The following is an 18,282-nucleotide window of genomic DNA, read 5'->3' as shown; positions in this document are numbered from 1 at the left end:
GCTCTGCTGGGGCTCAAGGGGGAATTTGTTGCAGGATCGGCACATTCATTTCCCGGTGCCAGAAAAGAATTGTACCGGGAAAGAAATCTCTCCAAATCCTCATGAACCCCTGGCCTCAGGAGCAGGTGACCAGACAGTGGCGTAACAGTACCCCCGCCCCTTTCTATACCCAGCTCATCTACCAAAAGCAAAACCAAAGCCATGCTCTAGACCTCCCTGTGATCTCTGCGGTCAACTTTATGACTGTAAGGAGCACTTCAAAAATCCCTTAATAGAGAAAGCCAGTAACCCAGATATGCTCTGAAAACAGCCAGGAACAACACCAAACCTGAGCCAGAATCAAAGTTCAAATTTACTAATGGAACATTAAACATATTGAGATGTCTTTTCAATAGGACCCTGATGTAATATGGAGCACACAAGTGCCAGACAAGCTGGATTTTACATTTCGGTTTCTTAATCAAATGGGGCAGATGTGAGGTTCTGCCTTGGCAGAGTTTACGTGGTCGTACAGAGTTTATGTTTTTTTTAAATGGTGGACAGAGGTCAACTTCAAAAGATCAAATGCAACAAAGCACATGTTTAACTTTGGGAAGGGAATGTACAACTTGTACTTTCAGTAAATTACACAGTTTTACAGATAGCTTACAGATGCAAGAGCACAGGATAGTCATTTAGTCATACTATGGATTGAGACGCAACAAATAACTTTAACAACATGAATTTTTCATAGTTTTTTTTTTGAGTGTCAATGCATCGATTGAACCGGCTAGTTCAAAGGTCTTTCAGAAAGAACAAAATGTTCAAATATTAAAATGCTCATACACAGCGAGCCGTAATCTGTGAGTGTGTGCGAGTGATATAACAGCAGGTCTGAAGAACATTCCAGGACAGACTTAGGGGGCCTGCTCAGTGCTCCTTGGCTGTTGTCGAACATGCTTAAGCTACAGTGGTACCAATATGACTTGGTACCAGCCGGCCTCCTCTTCCTCCTCATCTCCCTGCCAAGCCTGGGCCATATGGGCCGCAGCGGCCCTCCTTCCTGACTGAGGGAAGCCATGTCCTGAATCTCTCCGGCCTGGCATGGACCCCAAATGCCCAAGCACAGAGCTGGCATATGAGTATACAGCACCTGCAGAGCAGGGCAGATGGATGGTGGTAAGAGGATGACAGGTAATGCTGGGACTGCGGCCATTATAGTCAGCAGTGCCCACTGCCTAATATCCTGGGGACATTAGGCACTCAAGATTGGAATGTAGAAAGCATTACTCACAAAAATGCTCTGTGTTCTTTTCAAAGAGACAGATTAGCCTTACTGTTTTTACCCTGCAGCTCCCTGTTGAGTCAAACATTCATTATTATAGCTGCAGAGGTGCAGTGGGACCGCTTCTGAAAACAACACTTTAATGTATGGAGGTATGAGGTGTGCTTCTGTTTTGCAAGAGGGGATTTGGAGATTAGAAGTAGCCGGCCTTGGAAGTGGCTCCACATGCTGGTACTTATATAAATGTTTTGAGAAGTCAAATAGTTCTTTCATCTTCAATCATGAGCACATTTTGTAAGGACCATTGACGTCAAGATAAGCCATCAGCGTTGTTTCTCTCCACGTGTGTCTCTTTGTATTTTAGTGCTCTGCAAAAATATATCTGCCCCTATAGTAAAGAGGAGTATTTCTGCTCAGTCACACAATCTGTCCATTCTTCCACTTACAGCTCTCTGAGGACTAGACAGACAAAAGCATGAGCTAAAAATTCACATAATACACAGATACTTTATTCAGGAAAGACTCTGACTCATTTGACAGCGTTAGACTGAATTCTTCTCTCATCTGATAGTGAAACTGGAGAGACATCAGTAATCAGAGCACTTCCAGACCAAACAAAGCTGAATCCAAGCAAACATACTGAAGTAAACAGACCACACAATAATACACACACACAGCTGAGCTCTTAATCAGACAAGAACATATCATAATATTGGAATAGCTGTGATGCATTATCTTACAATCTCTATTTTGTTATTAACAACAATTTATTTTCTCACTGTTTGCCTCACACAAACACACAAACATGACAGGGGTTGAGGTACCTGGGAGGGTGGTCCTGGGGTCTCTGGTGAAGACAGGCCGGCTTGGCTATTCACACTCATCTCCAAGGTGTCCACCTTTTCATAGGTTCTTTTCTGCCTCCCTGGTATCTCCAGAGGGGTCAGTGCAGGGTTGCCATGATTGCCTGCCCTACTCAGTGACCTGGCAGCCCCGGTGAGTTCCTCTCGTGATGTGCAACTGCTTGCTGACCCTCCTCCCCCTCCTCCATACCACCTGAGTGAGTCTGCAGGGGAGCGCGTCCGAGGTACAACAACCCTCTCTCCCATCTCCGGGTCCAGCCCCGCTCTCACCTCCCTCATGGTGTTGGAGCGACTCACTACCTCCCTCATCTCGGCCATGAGCCTCTCATTGAGGGCACACAGCTCCCCGCTGCTTCCTACTGACCCCGGCCTGCCTCCTGCACCGCCACCGGCTCCCACCCTCCTCCTGCTCTTTCTTCTCAGACTTGGGGAGGGGCCGGTGGAGTAACCAGAGTCTTGATAGTTTGCTGTGGCCTGGGGGGTTGAGGAGGGGAAGTCCTGTGATGCCTGGCTGCTCTGCCTGCTGTGTCGTGCCTCCATGGCGCGCTGGACAGTGGCCTCAAGGACCCGCCAGGTTTGCTTCTTGTCCAGTGTACTTGGGCCTGGGGTCCCTGGCTCTCTGTCCCTCAACTGGCCTCGAGCCTGGGGCAGAGAATGGGTCTGGGGCAGAGAATGGGCCTGGGGCAGAGAATGGGCCTGGGGCTGGGGATGTGGCTGAGGCTGGGTCAAGACAGGATCCGGCCTAGAGGTAGGGGATGGGGTACGTGTGGGTACAGGAGAGCCAGATAGGTGCCCCTGTTTGGGGTCCACGTTGATCATGTGCTTGATGCACTCCAGTCCAGCTGGGCTGTAGTCAGAGGAAGAGGGGTTCCTCCTGTGTCTGGACCCTGGATGAGATGGACCAGGGTGCTGGAGGTGCCTGGGTTTTTGGAGGCTATGGGTCGGTGTCAGACGAGACAGATGTTGTCCATTGTACAGGTGCGCCCCCTCTACCTCCATGTCTGTTGGGGGTTCATCATATATGGGACATTCTGTAACTGGCTCATCATAGATTGGAGGAGTGCAACCATACGGGGGAGAGACGGGGCATGGTGTGCTGGTCTGTGACCTGTGGAGGAGCGGACTGGGATGGCTGCTATCTGATGTCACCAAACAGAAGCTGCCATTGCTGGCTTTTCTCAGGTGATGGGCCTGACGTGGGTCAGCTGCCATTTTGCCAGAAGGGGCAGTTTTATATCCCTGGTTAGAGCTCAAGTTTCCTCCTTGGGTCTTGTTGTTAGAAGGGTGCAGGGTGAAGGTGTTGGCTTTGCCATGTGCACTGTGCTGAAGGTGCTGCTGCTGCTGCTGCTGCTGCATTGTTGGGATAGGCTGGCTACGGCTCATGCTGTTCACCTTCACCAACATGGCTGCCTTAGAACCAGGTGTCGGTTGCCATCTTTGAGAAGCATCCCTAAAAGAGAGAAAACAGTAAGATTTGATATCAGACAAAGCAACAATTAAGGTTTAGTCAATATAGGATGACATCTTTCATCGCTAATGGTTGACAATCAAGTGCTGAGCTGAACTTTGTCCTATTCTAGTTTCTGACAATTGTGAAACTATAATGCATATAGTTGGAGGTTTATTGTTCAGGTCATATAATTACAGATTGAATTTCATGAGGGTGAGCGATACATATATTTATAAAGTATAAAATAAAGTATATAAACAACAACATCATTGTCCACTGCTTTCCCTGGAGTCATTGTGATATCCCAAATGAGAGGAACATGTCCAACCCTTCAACAAAGTGTATATAAAATCTAAAAAAACACCCAAAAGTCAACAGACAGTGCCATAAAAGCACTATCATCATGTGCAATCATACATAGGCCTGAAGTCATTTGCTATATTTCATCTATTCTAAAAAATGCAAAGCTGACAAGGCTGGGAAAATCGGCAGCAATCCACAAATTCCTCTCCAAACATTGTGCTGACCTCCAAAGACTTTACTCCATTTTTAGTCTGGCAGTCATAATAGCCTTGTCAAACCCATGAGACAATAACTCCAGTGTGTGTTGCACAAACCAAGTATCTAAAAATACTGATCCAACACAACACATCTCATTGAAACCCATTCACAATTCAATTCGACTCAACATGTGTGACCGGGTCTGGAGAATATACGTAGGGTAATTTTAAATTAAAGTAATTGCTGGTAGTGTTATGGTCTATATATGACCATCACATGCCATAAACATCTGCCATGTGAATCACTGAATCAACAGTTAGACAGTAAACCAGTAGGCCACATGAAAAGAGGCTGATCTGAGAGAAGTCTGGATTGCAGTAGTTCACAGCTGAGAATATCTTCACTCAGGTCCAAAGGTTAATTCTTCTCCTTTTGGTTGAGCGGCTGGGCTAACTTCAAACCCAATGGCCCACACTGCTAATCCCAGCAACCTCAAACAATCTGCCATCAATCTGGTCACGCTGCTCTGGTCTGCTGCCCTCCACTCGCCTGTCGCCTCATAATCTTCCCCAGCAATCAGGACTTTTCATTCCTCGACTGATCAAAAACTTGCCCTCTTAAACCGTGAGTGTGTCTTAAGCGGGCATTATTGCACATATACATGTATGGACACAGTTGGCGGCTGGCCTGAGTAAGGCACATGTGACGCAGTAGAGAATATACAGGCTCAGAAGACTTCCTCTCTTAATCAAAGGTCAAACAGGTAAATAAGTTTGAAGGCAGGCAAAGCAGACTTACCTTCCCTTCCTCCAAACTCTTATTAACACTCAGTTGGGGTAATTAATCAGATCAAAGCGGATCACCTTCTGTCCTTGTAAATCCAAATATAAACACAGATCAGTGAAGAGCCAGAGCAAGTGTTCAAAGGCTTCCCTTTTCCAAGAGCACTAGTTGAGAGTTGGGCTGTAACGGCAGAAAGAGGACGCAGAGGGAGGAGGAAAGAGGCGGAGTGACCCCCCTCTCCTCCCCACTTCTCTCTGGAACAATGCTGAAACAATTCCCCTGAGGTCCACAAGCTAACGGCAAACTTCCTTTAGTCCTTCTAGCTACAGCTCGCCATTCTCTCTCTCTCTCGCTCCCTGTGCCACCCCCGTCTATAGAGTGAGTCACACCACCCCAGCCGTTTAAATGTAAACAGGCTCTCGTCTTCAAACGGTCGCCATCCATGCAGGGCCTATAAACAGCTGGATCACAGCCACCTGGCACAGCACCAGGACAGCCTGCCACAACCACAGTTGTTGGGAACGATCCAAGGCCCCCACCTTGTGAAAGTTTACTGCCCGAATAACACATAACACACACACAGACAGACACGTGTGAAGACAAGAAGCTCTGACGGATGGGATTCACCCCAAACCACCACTGTTTAGTTGTTACAAGCAAGTGTGAGTGTGTGTGGTTACACGGGGAAGGGGGGGGGGGTTGATAGGTGACAGCTGTAAACATGAGAAGCCACTGTTTGTACTCTTTGAAACAGTGTATGTTTTCTCACTCTGGTCCTGTCAAACAGGAGGAGGTGATACAAATGCTACAAAATAATTCCCACCTCAGCAGCTGACAGTTTAGCACCACTTTTCTACAGCAGGAACAGCTCACACATGAAACATCAAGCCTTTTGAAAATATATATAATTGGATGGCTAAAGAACACAGCGGACCTCACACATAAAAACACAATAATCAAATTCCCCTTATCTACAAGCAAATCTTCATACATAAAACAATCTGGGGTTCATGTAATGGCAGTCTGTGAAAACATGAATTGCTCTGTTATGTTCTTGGTGGGTGGGTGACGTACTTTATGAGGACTGACCCTGAGATAGTAGTGAGTGACCAGTACTTCCTGTTTGAGGAGGTCCTCTGGTGGGTTGGAGAGAGGGCTTCCCAATATGTAACACAAACAGGAAATGCCTAATGTAATGCTCACACGCTGCTCCCAGGGCGGAAGTATGGGCTAAATCTTAATTATAGGGAGCTTATATCGTCATACATGGGAAATTCTATATCCCTGGAGCCCCAGTCAGTCCTTAGATGTTCCATTTTCATTTCCAAAAAACACAACACTGACTGCCTCCATACTTTCCTTTCTGTTCATACAAATACTAAATCATATCTTATAATAAGTTCAGTAGCAAAATTACATTTGAAACAGACAACACTCCATCAACAGGACTCTTTTTCTCTTGCCGGGATTTCCAGTTAGGGTTATTCCAACATCCGTCATTTTTTACTCTACCTCGAGAAAGCTACTGTAGGCCTTTTAGCCAAGTTGCCTCTTGGCAAAACGGTAATCAGTGATGCATCGTCTAGGGCTTTTATTTTGAAAGGTGAGAATGGAAGGAGTAAAGCTGAAATATGCTGTTGTTGGCCATATTGGAGTCAATAAAGAGTTTGCTGTCTTGGTTATGGCTATTAATAGTGCTGAACATTTATTTAGTTTCCTTGAAAATGCAATATATACTGCACTATCCCAAATACAGAAGGCACAAAGGCAAAATATATGTCAAAATACCATTCTGAATTAAGTATTGTGATGCTTCAGAGATGTTCCAGCCTAAGAATCATATTTAACAGACTTGTGAAAAAATGTTTATTTGGCACAGATCATTGCAAAGACGCACACTTGATCATTCTAATATGTTTTACAATGAATATGACAACAATTATGCAATAATGACAATTTCTTTGATATCCTGAATCATATCAATATTGCAATGTCAGTAAACATAATCGTAATTAGATATTTATTATTACCTTCAAAACTAAAAGGAGCAACTCATAACCATCGGTTACACTCCCTAATAGCTATCGGTGCTGTAAATTGAGCCTTCATGTTTCTGGGATATAGGATCTAGTGGCAGACAGAACTGCATAGTAAAAGCAAGGCTTATAGGGAACCAATCTATTCATAGATGCTGACATAATTCTGCATTACACTGTGCAATCAACGTTTACTTCCCAATGATAAGTTAGAGCAAAGAGACGTGTGTATTGCCACTTTGAACAATCTATTCTTCAGGGACTGAAACTGAACACATTCACAGGCCTGTGAGGAAGTCCAGCTCTCAGTGTTGGGAGAGAGGGATTTTGTCATGCTTTGTCTCTGTTGTCTGCCTACCATTGTCCCACTCCGGCTCAGCAAAGGTCTAGCACGTTCACCCCCTCCAGCACTGGCACATTATGCTGGATGTCAGCAGGGAGTTTGGTGTGATGGTGCTGATCGCGATCGCATTGGGGCCGGGAGCCAACTCCAACAGCAAGGATTTACAGTGTCTTCGATCTCTATCCAAAGCCTCTAATCCCATTACATGACTAGAACAACAGTTGCATATCAGTAAACCTCAGGTTGACTAAATAAAGTATGATTACAAAGTGTGGATCCAAAGAGAGACAAAAAAGGACAGCACAATGGTGAGAAAATACAACATGCCTGGAGTGGGGAGACGACTGGTGGGGGGTAGGGGAGGTGAAGGAGAACAGAGCTAGAGAGACAAGAGAGGAGGGTGTGAGCATGTGTAAATGAGAAGGGGTGGGGATTAGTCGTGGGAGAGTGCAGCAAGGGAATGAGCGGGAAGACTGGCATTCCTCAGGGCTCATTCAGGGGCCTCTGCGGCCGTGTGGGGAGCCTCACACAATGCATGGCTGTGCCATCGTCACGGAGACGCCTCTCTTAGCGACAGCAACAGAGTGCAAGTAGGGCGGGAGAGACAGATGATAGGGAAGAGGCTGAACCTGAAAGAGCCATCTTTACCCTCCAGAATCAGGCAGAAAAAAACAGCCAGGCTCTTACATAACACTGAACAGGCCTGAACTTTACTCCAACCATAATGAAAGTTGTTTAGAAAGGGTGTGTTGCCTGTCAGGTGTTGACTGTTAGCTGAAGGTGGGGATTATGCACAGCAATTCATCACAGAGGTTAAAAGAGACATGATGATTATATGGGAGTGTAAAAGCCCTCTAGAATTTTCTAAATCCTTTGCTATTGACAAATAGATAATCTCCATTTCAACTATTTCTCAAGCACACATAATTTGACACACACAGCTCCTATCCAACGCTCACATATGCACATACAATCTCTTTCATTCAGAGTCTTGAGCTAGCATGTGAGACCTTTAGGAAGATAGAGAAATGGAAGATAAAATGAAGTTAGAGGCCCCTTAGAAACCAACAAGGTAATCTGATTGGCCTCTGGGGCAGCAAATCAACTTTACAGTCAGCAAATTTCAATTAGTCTCATCAGCTCTGGTGTCTCACGACCACAAACACAGTTCCAGATACCCCTGTCATAGTTCTGAATATTGCTGTGGTCAGGTTGTCTCAATAACCAACTAAATATACTACGGGGACTCTGCTGTCAGCAGATGTTCCGTCTCTCCTTTCTTTCCTGCCTGGAATAACTGCTGTTGGAAAAGCCATCAGCTGAGTCACTTTGGCGGATGGGGATATGGATTTGGAAGTTCTTAAATATACCCCCCGGGAATAGTGGGGTCTGAAAAACAGGGGTTATTATTAACATTGGCTGGACAGGAAGAGGAAATGAGGTCGCACAGGCCAAGCTTCTGCTACACAAACACCTCAGCACAAACCAATGGGATTGTGGCGATCTGCGTAGAGGAAGGAAACTCAAAAGACAAAGAGGATTTGCTGAGGACAACGCAGTATCCACTTTGCCAATGTTCAAAGCTTAATTTTTTTCTTACTTTTGGAACAATCTGTCATAAAAATATCAATCAGAAAATAACATTTTGGGCTTAAGGGAAAGCTGGGAGCCCCCAAGTTCCTGTCAGGCACCTCAAAGAGCCAGCTGTCCTGCAACAGCTGAACTGACGCACCTCCCTCTTCTGAGCCAACATGTCTACCAGTTGTGCATGTCTGTGGCTCCCACAGCCTGACCCCAAGAAGAGAGCTGGGCTGGGCCAGAGGACAGCCACTAGGATCATTTTGAAGGGACAGGATGAGGCCAAACCCAACTGGATTCCAGAGAGACCCGCCTCTGGAATTTGAAAGTGTATCTGAAACTCTTTTTGTGAGGGCAGATCCCTTTAAAGCACACTGTTTGAATCGCAGTTGACAAGTCTGCTCATTAGAAGCGACTTTTGGCTTCTCTTCCTGTAAATTCACTAACAAATACTGGTAGTCGTGGTTTATTGGTTTTTGGTCTCGTTTTGTATAATTGTTTTGCATCGTTGCTTATTTTGCCTTGCTCCCCATCCTGTCTCTTGCCCGGGCGTTGATAAATGTGGCGCCTGAAATCAAGCATCATTTAAATATCACGCCCTAATATACACTCAGTTTAGAGGCCTCGCCCATAAAGTTTACGGCATAGGACAGAATGCAGCCAAGAAGCCAAAAAAATAATAATTTGTAAGTCACCATCACAAATAACACATAGGAGCAAAATAGATATTTTAAGCAGGTACAGAAATACGCAGCACCAGGGTTTTATGTTGGTTCACAAAAAATTGACACATAATGTAAAACATCCAGTAAAAAAATAAATAAAATTAAATTGTTTTGTAAGTATAGTTATATACTCAGAATAAGTTCAGTCAATATTTTAAATTTGGAGCACAGACTTTTAGTTGGAGGAGGAGAGACACTGATGCTCCACCAGGGTCTGAGCCGGATAACGGAAACATTTAATAGCAGAAGATAATGGTAAACATTTAATAGCCTAGGCTAGTTATATAAACATGTTTTGGTTTGGCACTATTTAAAAACAACTCACCACAGAGTTTTATCTGCTCCAGACATTGCCTTTGGAAGCAGATACAATAGTCTAATAACAATTCTCCGACTCAGTCATGTAGACTTCACGCTGTCTCAAACTTGTAAGAGCTGAGACCAGATTGAGAGATTGAGTGCGATTTGATCGTAACCTCCACTCACGTTCAAATTGATAAATGCAGTGCCTTGTGTAAAATGACTACGACCACTATTCTGCCGTTCATTTGTTTCGTAAACGAGGGCCAGGTGGGGCATAGGTAAGGTCCCCTGTTTTGGCCTTTATTTTGACACCAAGTCGCCTCTTTTGGGCTCATTTCCATAGACCTGGTTGTTTCTCTCAAGGATCTGGCAACACTGGTTTGGATTACATGATTAAATCACATACACAAAGCCTGTGCCTAAGTCATTCTCAAGTCTAGGAGATATGATCAGGGAGGGACACAAAAGAGAAGACAAATAACAATATGGTAGCAAACTGATATGGATACTAGTGAAAACTGTGTAAGCACCCTGAAAAATACCATGTATGCATGCTGCAAGAGTCAGCTGAGGCAGTCAGAGAAGCACGCCTGAGGCCAGTTCACATGTGCCATTGGTTCTTCATGAAAACACTGGAGGTATTTTACTGCACCACAGCACCAGATAAAGAAGTTAACCGTAAAAGCAGTGTTTCAATGATTTCTAAAATAAAACAAGAGAGGTTTTGGATACAATGCCTCAGTGAGACACATAAAACTGAAGCGCTGTAATCTAGTTCTCGAGAACACCATAAACTTGGCATTTACGAAAAAAAGTTAAACGTGTAGAGAAACAGCACAGAGATAAAAACAAAATAAGGATACTGTCACGGTTAATCAGACCAAAGCACTTACAGGATCACAAGTTCAACTTTTTCGCAAAGGGGGAAAAAAGTATAGGCAGACATAAAACACCATCTGGAAAGATCTTAAAATGAGCTTACCACACCGGCAGTGTAGAGATGAAACATGTCTTTCCAGTGTGCGTAAAGATTTTGTGGCTACGTCCTCAGAGTGGCGGGAGATGAAAAGCATAAGAGGCTTGTGCTCTTGCAGTAAACATGCAGACAATGTGTGACTCATTAAAAGCATCAAAAACTGTATCTCCCCCATAAGACGCCCCCTCATTTCCTAAATAAACCCAGTGGTGATTTCTCCTACGTGACTCACAGCCAGACAATCTCAAGCACATGAGGAGAAGTTTGTTTTGGTTTGGCTTTTTTTTTTTTTTTTAATACTTTTGCTTTCGAGCATGCACATGTTTTATTTAAAAAAAAACTCCACTCAAACTTCCCCAACAGAGGAACTGAAACAGAAATTAAAATAAAATGTTTCCAGTTCTGTTTTTTTTGGTCACCTTTGGAGAGATTTTTCTTCATTTGCCCTTTAGTTTCACTAAAGTAAGACTAAAATGAACATGTTGCACACTCATAAAGCCAGATATCTTGTCTCCTATTTGATGTGTAGAAACTGATTCCACTTTAAACACATACAAATAAACCATAAAGAACAAACCAGACAGAGTTGAGGTTTAAGGTACGTATACACCCAACTCTGTCTAAGATCTCAGAATCTTTTAAAAGAATCCCAGGCCAGTCAACAATCAGGAAAAGCGAGTTTTAAGTGTCTAATGTCAGCATGACTGCCTTAGATTGAATGCTGGTACACTGCTATATCATTACAGGGCTAAATGAGAGGGAACATACAAGTCATTTTGGTGTTCTTCTCCCTTCAGCATACCTAGACTTCCTGCTCTCAAATGACCCTGGGGGACAACTGGGTTTAAGTGAGAGCCTTTGTTTCCTTTTAGTGGTCCATTATACACCCCAGGGCAGCCAATAAGACAAAAGAGTGCTGTGACCCTGATGTGAACCACCTTGGGTCACTTTAGGGTTGTCTTACACCATGCTGTCATGTGTCCTCACCAGACTTTTAACATCTACTCAACCTCAGCAGGTCTGCTGTAACATAGAAAGCTCAGTGGAGGAGAGGCCACACACAGTGAAGACGGGCACATGCATAGGTCACACACGGTGAAATCCCATACAGATGTTATCTGGTTGATGACAACAGTGTACAGACACACATAACGAAATGTGGGTGAAATCCAGTACAGATGTTATAAGCTAGTTGATCTGTAACACCTTTAGGTCCTACATCATGGAGAGAGATCAGTTTCCTGTGCCCACAACCACATGTTTACCTCTGGAGACCACGGTACTTCCCTGATGAGCTCCACAGGCTCAAAGTGCCGAGGAATTCCCGGGACATGTGATAAGACTTGGCCAATGAGTAACAGATTTGGCACTCGAGTCGACACACAAGTGTGCTCTACAAGCATGAACATAGACAAAGATATGAGCTTTACAAAGACAGGGAAAGGAAGCGGCATCAACCAACCACTGCTTAGAATAACACACAGGGTGTGTTGTGTGAAAACTTTGGAAACTCTTCAATCTGTTATGAACTGATTTATTAATAGCCCAATACAAAAGGAAACTGCAGTTGGAAGAGCTGGGATTGTCCCATCTCCATAAAGAACAGCATTGTTTTTCAAAGGTCATACATTAATACCATTTAATCTCTGCTGAAATTTAACAGAGAAAAAGGGAAGAGAAAAAGAACATGTGAAGACATGTCTAAAATAGCTGAGAACACTGAGGAACTTTAGACAATGACATACCCAATTACTCTGTGGAACTAAAAAAAGTTTTGACTTGAAATAGGACAATCAGAAAAGGGAAGATGATGTTCTCATGAAAGCCCCTAGCACTCCTCAGTTCTGGGTGGGACAGATCAATTAGCTAACCTCAAACCACTGTGACCCTTCCAGCTCTCCATTTAAACTTTCTCCTCCACTCTCACCCATTGATCCTTGTCATTATCAATAAGGCAGGCCACTAACTGAAGACAAGCATGTCTCAGGACTTTGTTTTCATCCATTTTGAGCTGTCACATTCCACTGTCTCTGTGCATTTTAGTGGTAGTGGTTTCTAATTACCTGCTAAGAGATGTAGGCTGCTGAGCATGGGAAGAGCCATATGGCTAAGTGGACTATCAAGCCTCTATGGGCTAAAGACTCGTCAGCGGTCCTCTGAGGAACACAGCTGGCCATTGTTCTAAGGGGAGACAGAAACGGTTGAATCACTGGGGCAAAGACAGACCCTGTGGGGAGTTTAACACTCCCCATACACACCAATGGCCCCCAGTAGTGTCATTCAACACCCGTGGCTGACCAATTAGTTCTCCCTCCACCTTTACGTAATCCCAAAGGATCAGAGGGTCAAAGGAAAGACCTCCTAATGGCCAAGGTGAGGTACAAGAAGAGCCAGGAGGAACCGGAGATCCAGAGTCGCCATGGCAGAGCCTCTGAAAACCAGCAGGGTCCGCCTTGTTTATAGGCAGCTGGAATGCAGTGGTTCTGCTTGTTATTAACCACAGACAACACTCTTTCACATGCCTCTCATGCATGCACATTTAAGCTCTCACCCATGAGGGGCGTTACAGTCTTTGATGGCCTGGGGCCTAGATTTGTTTTAGGAAAATGAAATGAGCATTGGAGCAGAGTGGGGCCGGGAGGTGGTGAGCACACAGAAGGACACTAAGACGGCCTCAGTGGCCCTGTGCCAGGGGAAACAGAAGTGGCATGCCTGGAATCTGGCTTGGAGGGAAGAGACGGTGGTTTGGACGAGCCCACAACGCCAAACACATGATGGGGTCTCTGAATGACTTACTGTTAGGGGCCGTTCTGCACCAGTAACCCTAACGTGAGGGCGGGGGATGTCGTGCTCTGTAATATAGCTGACCGTTCTCCCCATTTGGTAACGATTTGCTGAAATGGCTTTGCACGGTTCACAGGCAATAGTATGGAAACATGGGACATATGGAATGTTCAGATAAGTAAGAATGAAAATAAAAAAGCAGTTTGAGCGGTCAAAAGTCAAAATAATCCTGCAAGTTCTCATAGCAGAAGCATTTGAAAGTCATTACGACTCACTATGCCACATGCTGCGATGACTATCACATTTCCTGGTAATTTGACCCACTAATGATTAAGTGCAATTCGCTTTCCAGACTTACTGTAGACGCTACTGAAGGTTTGGTGAGACTTACCTCTGTGAGTCTTTACTTCCGTCTGTGCTGCTTTCGGCGCTGCTTCCGTCTCCCTGCAATCGGCTGTCCACTGCCGGGTCCAGCTCGCGTTCGGCAGTCTCCTCATTGGTCTCCGAAGTTCTGGGGACAGGGCTGTCTCCATCCTGCTCCGGCAGAGGTGTGCAGCGCCCCTGGCTGCCTACACTGCTGATACTCCCCGTGGTCCCATGGTGGTGCCTGTCCACGCCCCCTCCAGCACGCTTGGCCTCGCTGCATCGCCTCATGGCCTGGAGTTGGGACAGGGGCACAATATCGGCTCCCTGGGGTCGATGCCAGACTGTGCGGCGCCCAGTAGAGTTGTAGTAGTAGAAGCGGCCGCTGTGGGGGTCGAACAGCTCCCACCACTGGTTGCCGTCTGACTGGCGGACAGGAACGCCTGAGGGGGGATCCCAGCCGCACTCTCCAGTGGTCAAGTTCACGTACATGTGCTCACGGGAGCGTGGCTCCAAGATCTCCACCCAATCAGAGCTGAATGAGAAGAAACAAGGCAATTTGTTATTGACAGCTGACGATGTAACAGATTATCCACCAACAGGAAACGATGATGCATTAGAGGCCATGGTCACGCCTGACTACTTATCAACTCGACAAGCAGTAAACATCTCACACTGTTTGACAGACTGAGAGGCTCCAAAAATGCCCACTTGCCCATATGGAGAGTGTGTCAATGTTTGTGTCCCCTACATGCATCCATCTGTGTGTGTGTGCGTGTGTGTAATGATGTCATCTCTTTGGTAGGCAATGGAACGGCAGGAGTGATAGTGTGCATGTGCCTTTCCTTAATAAGGGGACAGGTGGACAAGCTCAGTGAGACACCAGGCATGGAGTCAGCAAGGCCCAAAGAGAACCATACACTCTGAGTGCCACTAACGCAAAAACCACCAAGCATAACTACAATCACAGAGTGACAACAGCCAGCTCAGCACTTTATACAACAAAAAAGATACAGTGGAGATGGGAGGTGTAAAAGAAAAAAACTAGAGAGAGATATAGAGAAACAGAAAAAAGAGACAACCTGGTTCGCAGAAAAGTACACAGGCAACAGGAACAGACAAGAAGGACAACCAACTTAATTAGACCATGAACTAAATTTCATAGAATTATATGACACTTTGTATCTGTGCTAAATAAAGTGTTTGGCATGAGGCAATAAATTATATCACCTCATATTACAGGTATGTGTTGAAAATGCTTACATAAATTCAGGGTCAATAAATAAGTCTGAAAAATAAGCAAAGACTGCAGTTTGCTGGTGCTATATATCCAGGTCACCCTTTAGTGGGCTCCATTATGTCTCCTTTGATCTAGTTCCCTAATGCAGGCCTCAACTGTGCCAGCAAATCCATGTGGGAACAGGGACATTGCGAACAGGCAGCAAGAGTCCTTTCCCCACTCAGACACAGTAGATGTCTAGATCAGAGCCAGAGAAAGGACTTAAAATATCCAATAAATCACCACGCTCCTTTCTCGTCTCTCATAATGACCTCTTGAGGGTTTTGGCAAAGTTAGGTAATTTCTCTTCTTCTTCATTATCCCACCCAACTCTAGCCTGCTATCTTTGAGAGAGAAGTGCCAGTGGAAAGGAATTACTGTCACAATGATCCGACATAGCTTTGGATATTTTCCCAGCTTTCTCAGGACAGAGAAGCTTTTCTTCTCACCATCATGGTTGTTTGTGACAGGGAGCCTGCTGTCTACGCTACCTGTGATGATCAGAAGGGACACGAAGCTTAGCATGGATAAAAGTGCCGACAGTGCACCCACATTCGTCCCTCATGTGCCTGCCAATTCAACCCTGTGTGCATCCCCAGCTTCAGAAATAGACACAGAGGAGTGTGGTGCCAGTCAGGTCTGCCAGGGTTACAATGTCACCATGTTGACTATGACAGCTGTTCTCCATTTTAACTGTACAACCTTTAACATACCTGTTCATCAAGTATCAAGTATCAACCTACATTTCATGCATGAGCTCTATAGGTTAATTTAATTGTCAAGTAAACATAGAATGTGCGTGAAGAGCATATAGGAGGCTTTCACATATTGTCTTCCCATGTGTCCCAGTTCTCTTTGCTGGGAAGCCATCTGGTCCAATCCCTCACACCAGGCAAGCAGCTCTGACCTTAGTGGACTCAACGTGAAGGGTGGTTTATACTGTGTTTTAAACCCACCTGGTATGACAGGAAGATGACATTTAGGGAAAAAAGTAGATTCAATGGTCACACCAAACATGGAACAAATTTTAAATGTGGCACAATTTCATATAGAGTCAATGTAAAGACGCAAGGCAGATTGTGTAAATATCCAGAATTTACATAATTTCTGCAACGTTGTGTCACAAAATCAGTGTTGAGATTGTTCTGCATAGCATAGCCCATATTGAACCAAACCCCACTAGCATTCTAAAAGTTATTTTGCCTGTGGTATTGCATACAGACCTGACAAAACACAAATTCACTGTTAACACATCTGTTAATGCTGTAGTTATTTCAACATCCTCTTGATATATTGCAATCATTCAGAGTGCTGGAGTTTCTGGAGAAGCAGGTGAAATTCAGTATGCACCTCTAGATGATTAACCCGGACACAGTGGTGTTTGGGTTTCTTACTTCCGCTACAGGTATAAAACCGCAAAAGTGGTTATTTCCGCAATGGTTGATGACCGAGAGAAAATGCGTAAAAACATTGTGTCTACATAGACGTGTTTGCTTAAGTAACACAAATAAACAATTGATCCTGCAGTGAAACTTGCACAAGCAACATAAAGCTAAAATTTGCTGTACATTTGTTGTGAACATGTTTGTGTTTAAAAAAGCTAAAAATGTGTGAATGTGTTTGTGTCGCAGGGGTTGGATTCAATATATCAGAGTAGTGTTTACAGCCTGAGGTACCACAATGAGGCCCAACTATCAGAAGATGACTTACAGACTGATTAGATTCGCAACACTTCATGGGAAGGAAGCCTAGCAGATAATAGGGCATTCAAAGCAGAGGCCAAACAGTCAATACCACCCCACACATACCACAGCCTACATCCTTTTACTCCTCCCTGCCTCCAAAAGAGGCCTTCCCACTCTGAGAAACTAATCTCTCCATGCTGCATTCCTTATTTTTCAGTCCTGAGTTTGTCATCTCTCTGTGAATGCAGTGTTTGTATTGAAATCCAGATAAACCAATCCCTAGTATGCAATGAAAGACTGAGACTTTGTCCATCTCTCTCAGTACCAAAACTCCATGTCAGTGATGACACGGAAACCAGCACAAAATTAAACATGCAGAACTGTGTCCTGAACACCCCAACAGGAAACCAGGGTTTGAGGGTCAACTGTGGAGGCCAAGGCTGACGAGTTTAGCAGCACGGGGTGTAGTGGTTGCATAAGGACTGTTCCCTCTGGATAAATAAACAGCAGTTAGAGCTGAGAGCAAGCCTGCTGGGCTATGTTGACACGACCAGATAAGCAGGAGGATGGGACGCATGTTCAGGTTCTGAAATTCCAGGAACATCACTTTTGGGAGTACTCAAACAACACAAGTGATGTCCATTACACAGGTTTTTCTAATACAAAGGGACTTTGGGTCTACTGCAGGATTTACCAGGACTGAGACACACTTTGATTCATCCACATAAAAAATGATAATATTTTTTACATACGCTCCATTCTCAAAATTAAGTAGCTGAAAAACACCATCCTTAACTGTTTTTCTCATATGAACTGTAGACAATGTCTGGGGAATCGGCTCTGCACATCTGGAGTTGCTGTTTCACACGTAGCACACAACAGGAGATTGTCCGTGTCGGACACGTTCTTACTTACTGGAAATACTCAGTTTGGTTAGGAAAAGGGGCTGCAGAAATCTCAGTGTTTTGTTTATATAGCTGGTTTGTAATTTGGTCATAAACAACCGAGTCAATTGCCTGTCTCTTAAATTTGTCTGATGATTGCGGTGCCGGACGTTACTGACTGAAATTCAAAATCTCATCATCTCCCCAGTTGTGTAAATGGCTCTTCTACTTCCCTCGGGTGTTTGTATTATCAAGTTTTGCACCAGTGGCATGATAGAAATGTCATGAACACTATCTTTCTTGTGTTTTCAAATAAGGTCAGGGTTGTAGTGCATGTGTTAAAAGGGCTTTAGTTACTATAACTTTCTGTGGAAAAGGTATTTTCTTTTATGTAAATTAACTTCAGTCGACTCAGCTCCAGGCAATTCCCTGACATGAGAGGCAGACATAAAAGTATAGTGCAGC

At 44.5% G+C, this 18,282-nt stretch overlaps 1 protein-coding gene across 1 annotated transcript in view; it reads right to left on the bottom strand.

Moving 5' to 3' along the window:
• Positions 1 to 18,282, bottom strand: part of arhgap46a (Rho GTPase activating protein 46a) — a 37,740-nt gene that overhangs the window by 9,820 nt on the left and 9,638 nt on the right. Inside the window, exons 2-3 of the mRNA XM_059329106.1 lie at positions 13,998 to 14,504; positions 2,089 to 3,577 (exon numbers count right to left, since the gene is read on the bottom strand). Of these exons, the coding sequence (XP_059185089.1) occupies positions 2,089 to 3,577; positions 13,998 to 14,504 (1,996 nt within the window). The remainder of the gene's footprint in view (positions 1 to 2,088; positions 3,578 to 13,997; positions 14,505 to 18,282) is intronic.

The sequence above is a fragment of the Centropristis striata genome, chromosome 3, assembly GCF_030273125.1.
Source record: "Centropristis striata isolate RG_2023a ecotype Rhode Island chromosome 3, C.striata_1.0, whole genome shotgun sequence".
Taxonomy (NCBI): domain Eukaryota; kingdom Metazoa; phylum Chordata; class Actinopteri; order Perciformes; family Serranidae; genus Centropristis; species Centropristis striata.
This window is presented reverse-complemented; position numbering and strand designations above follow the sequence as displayed.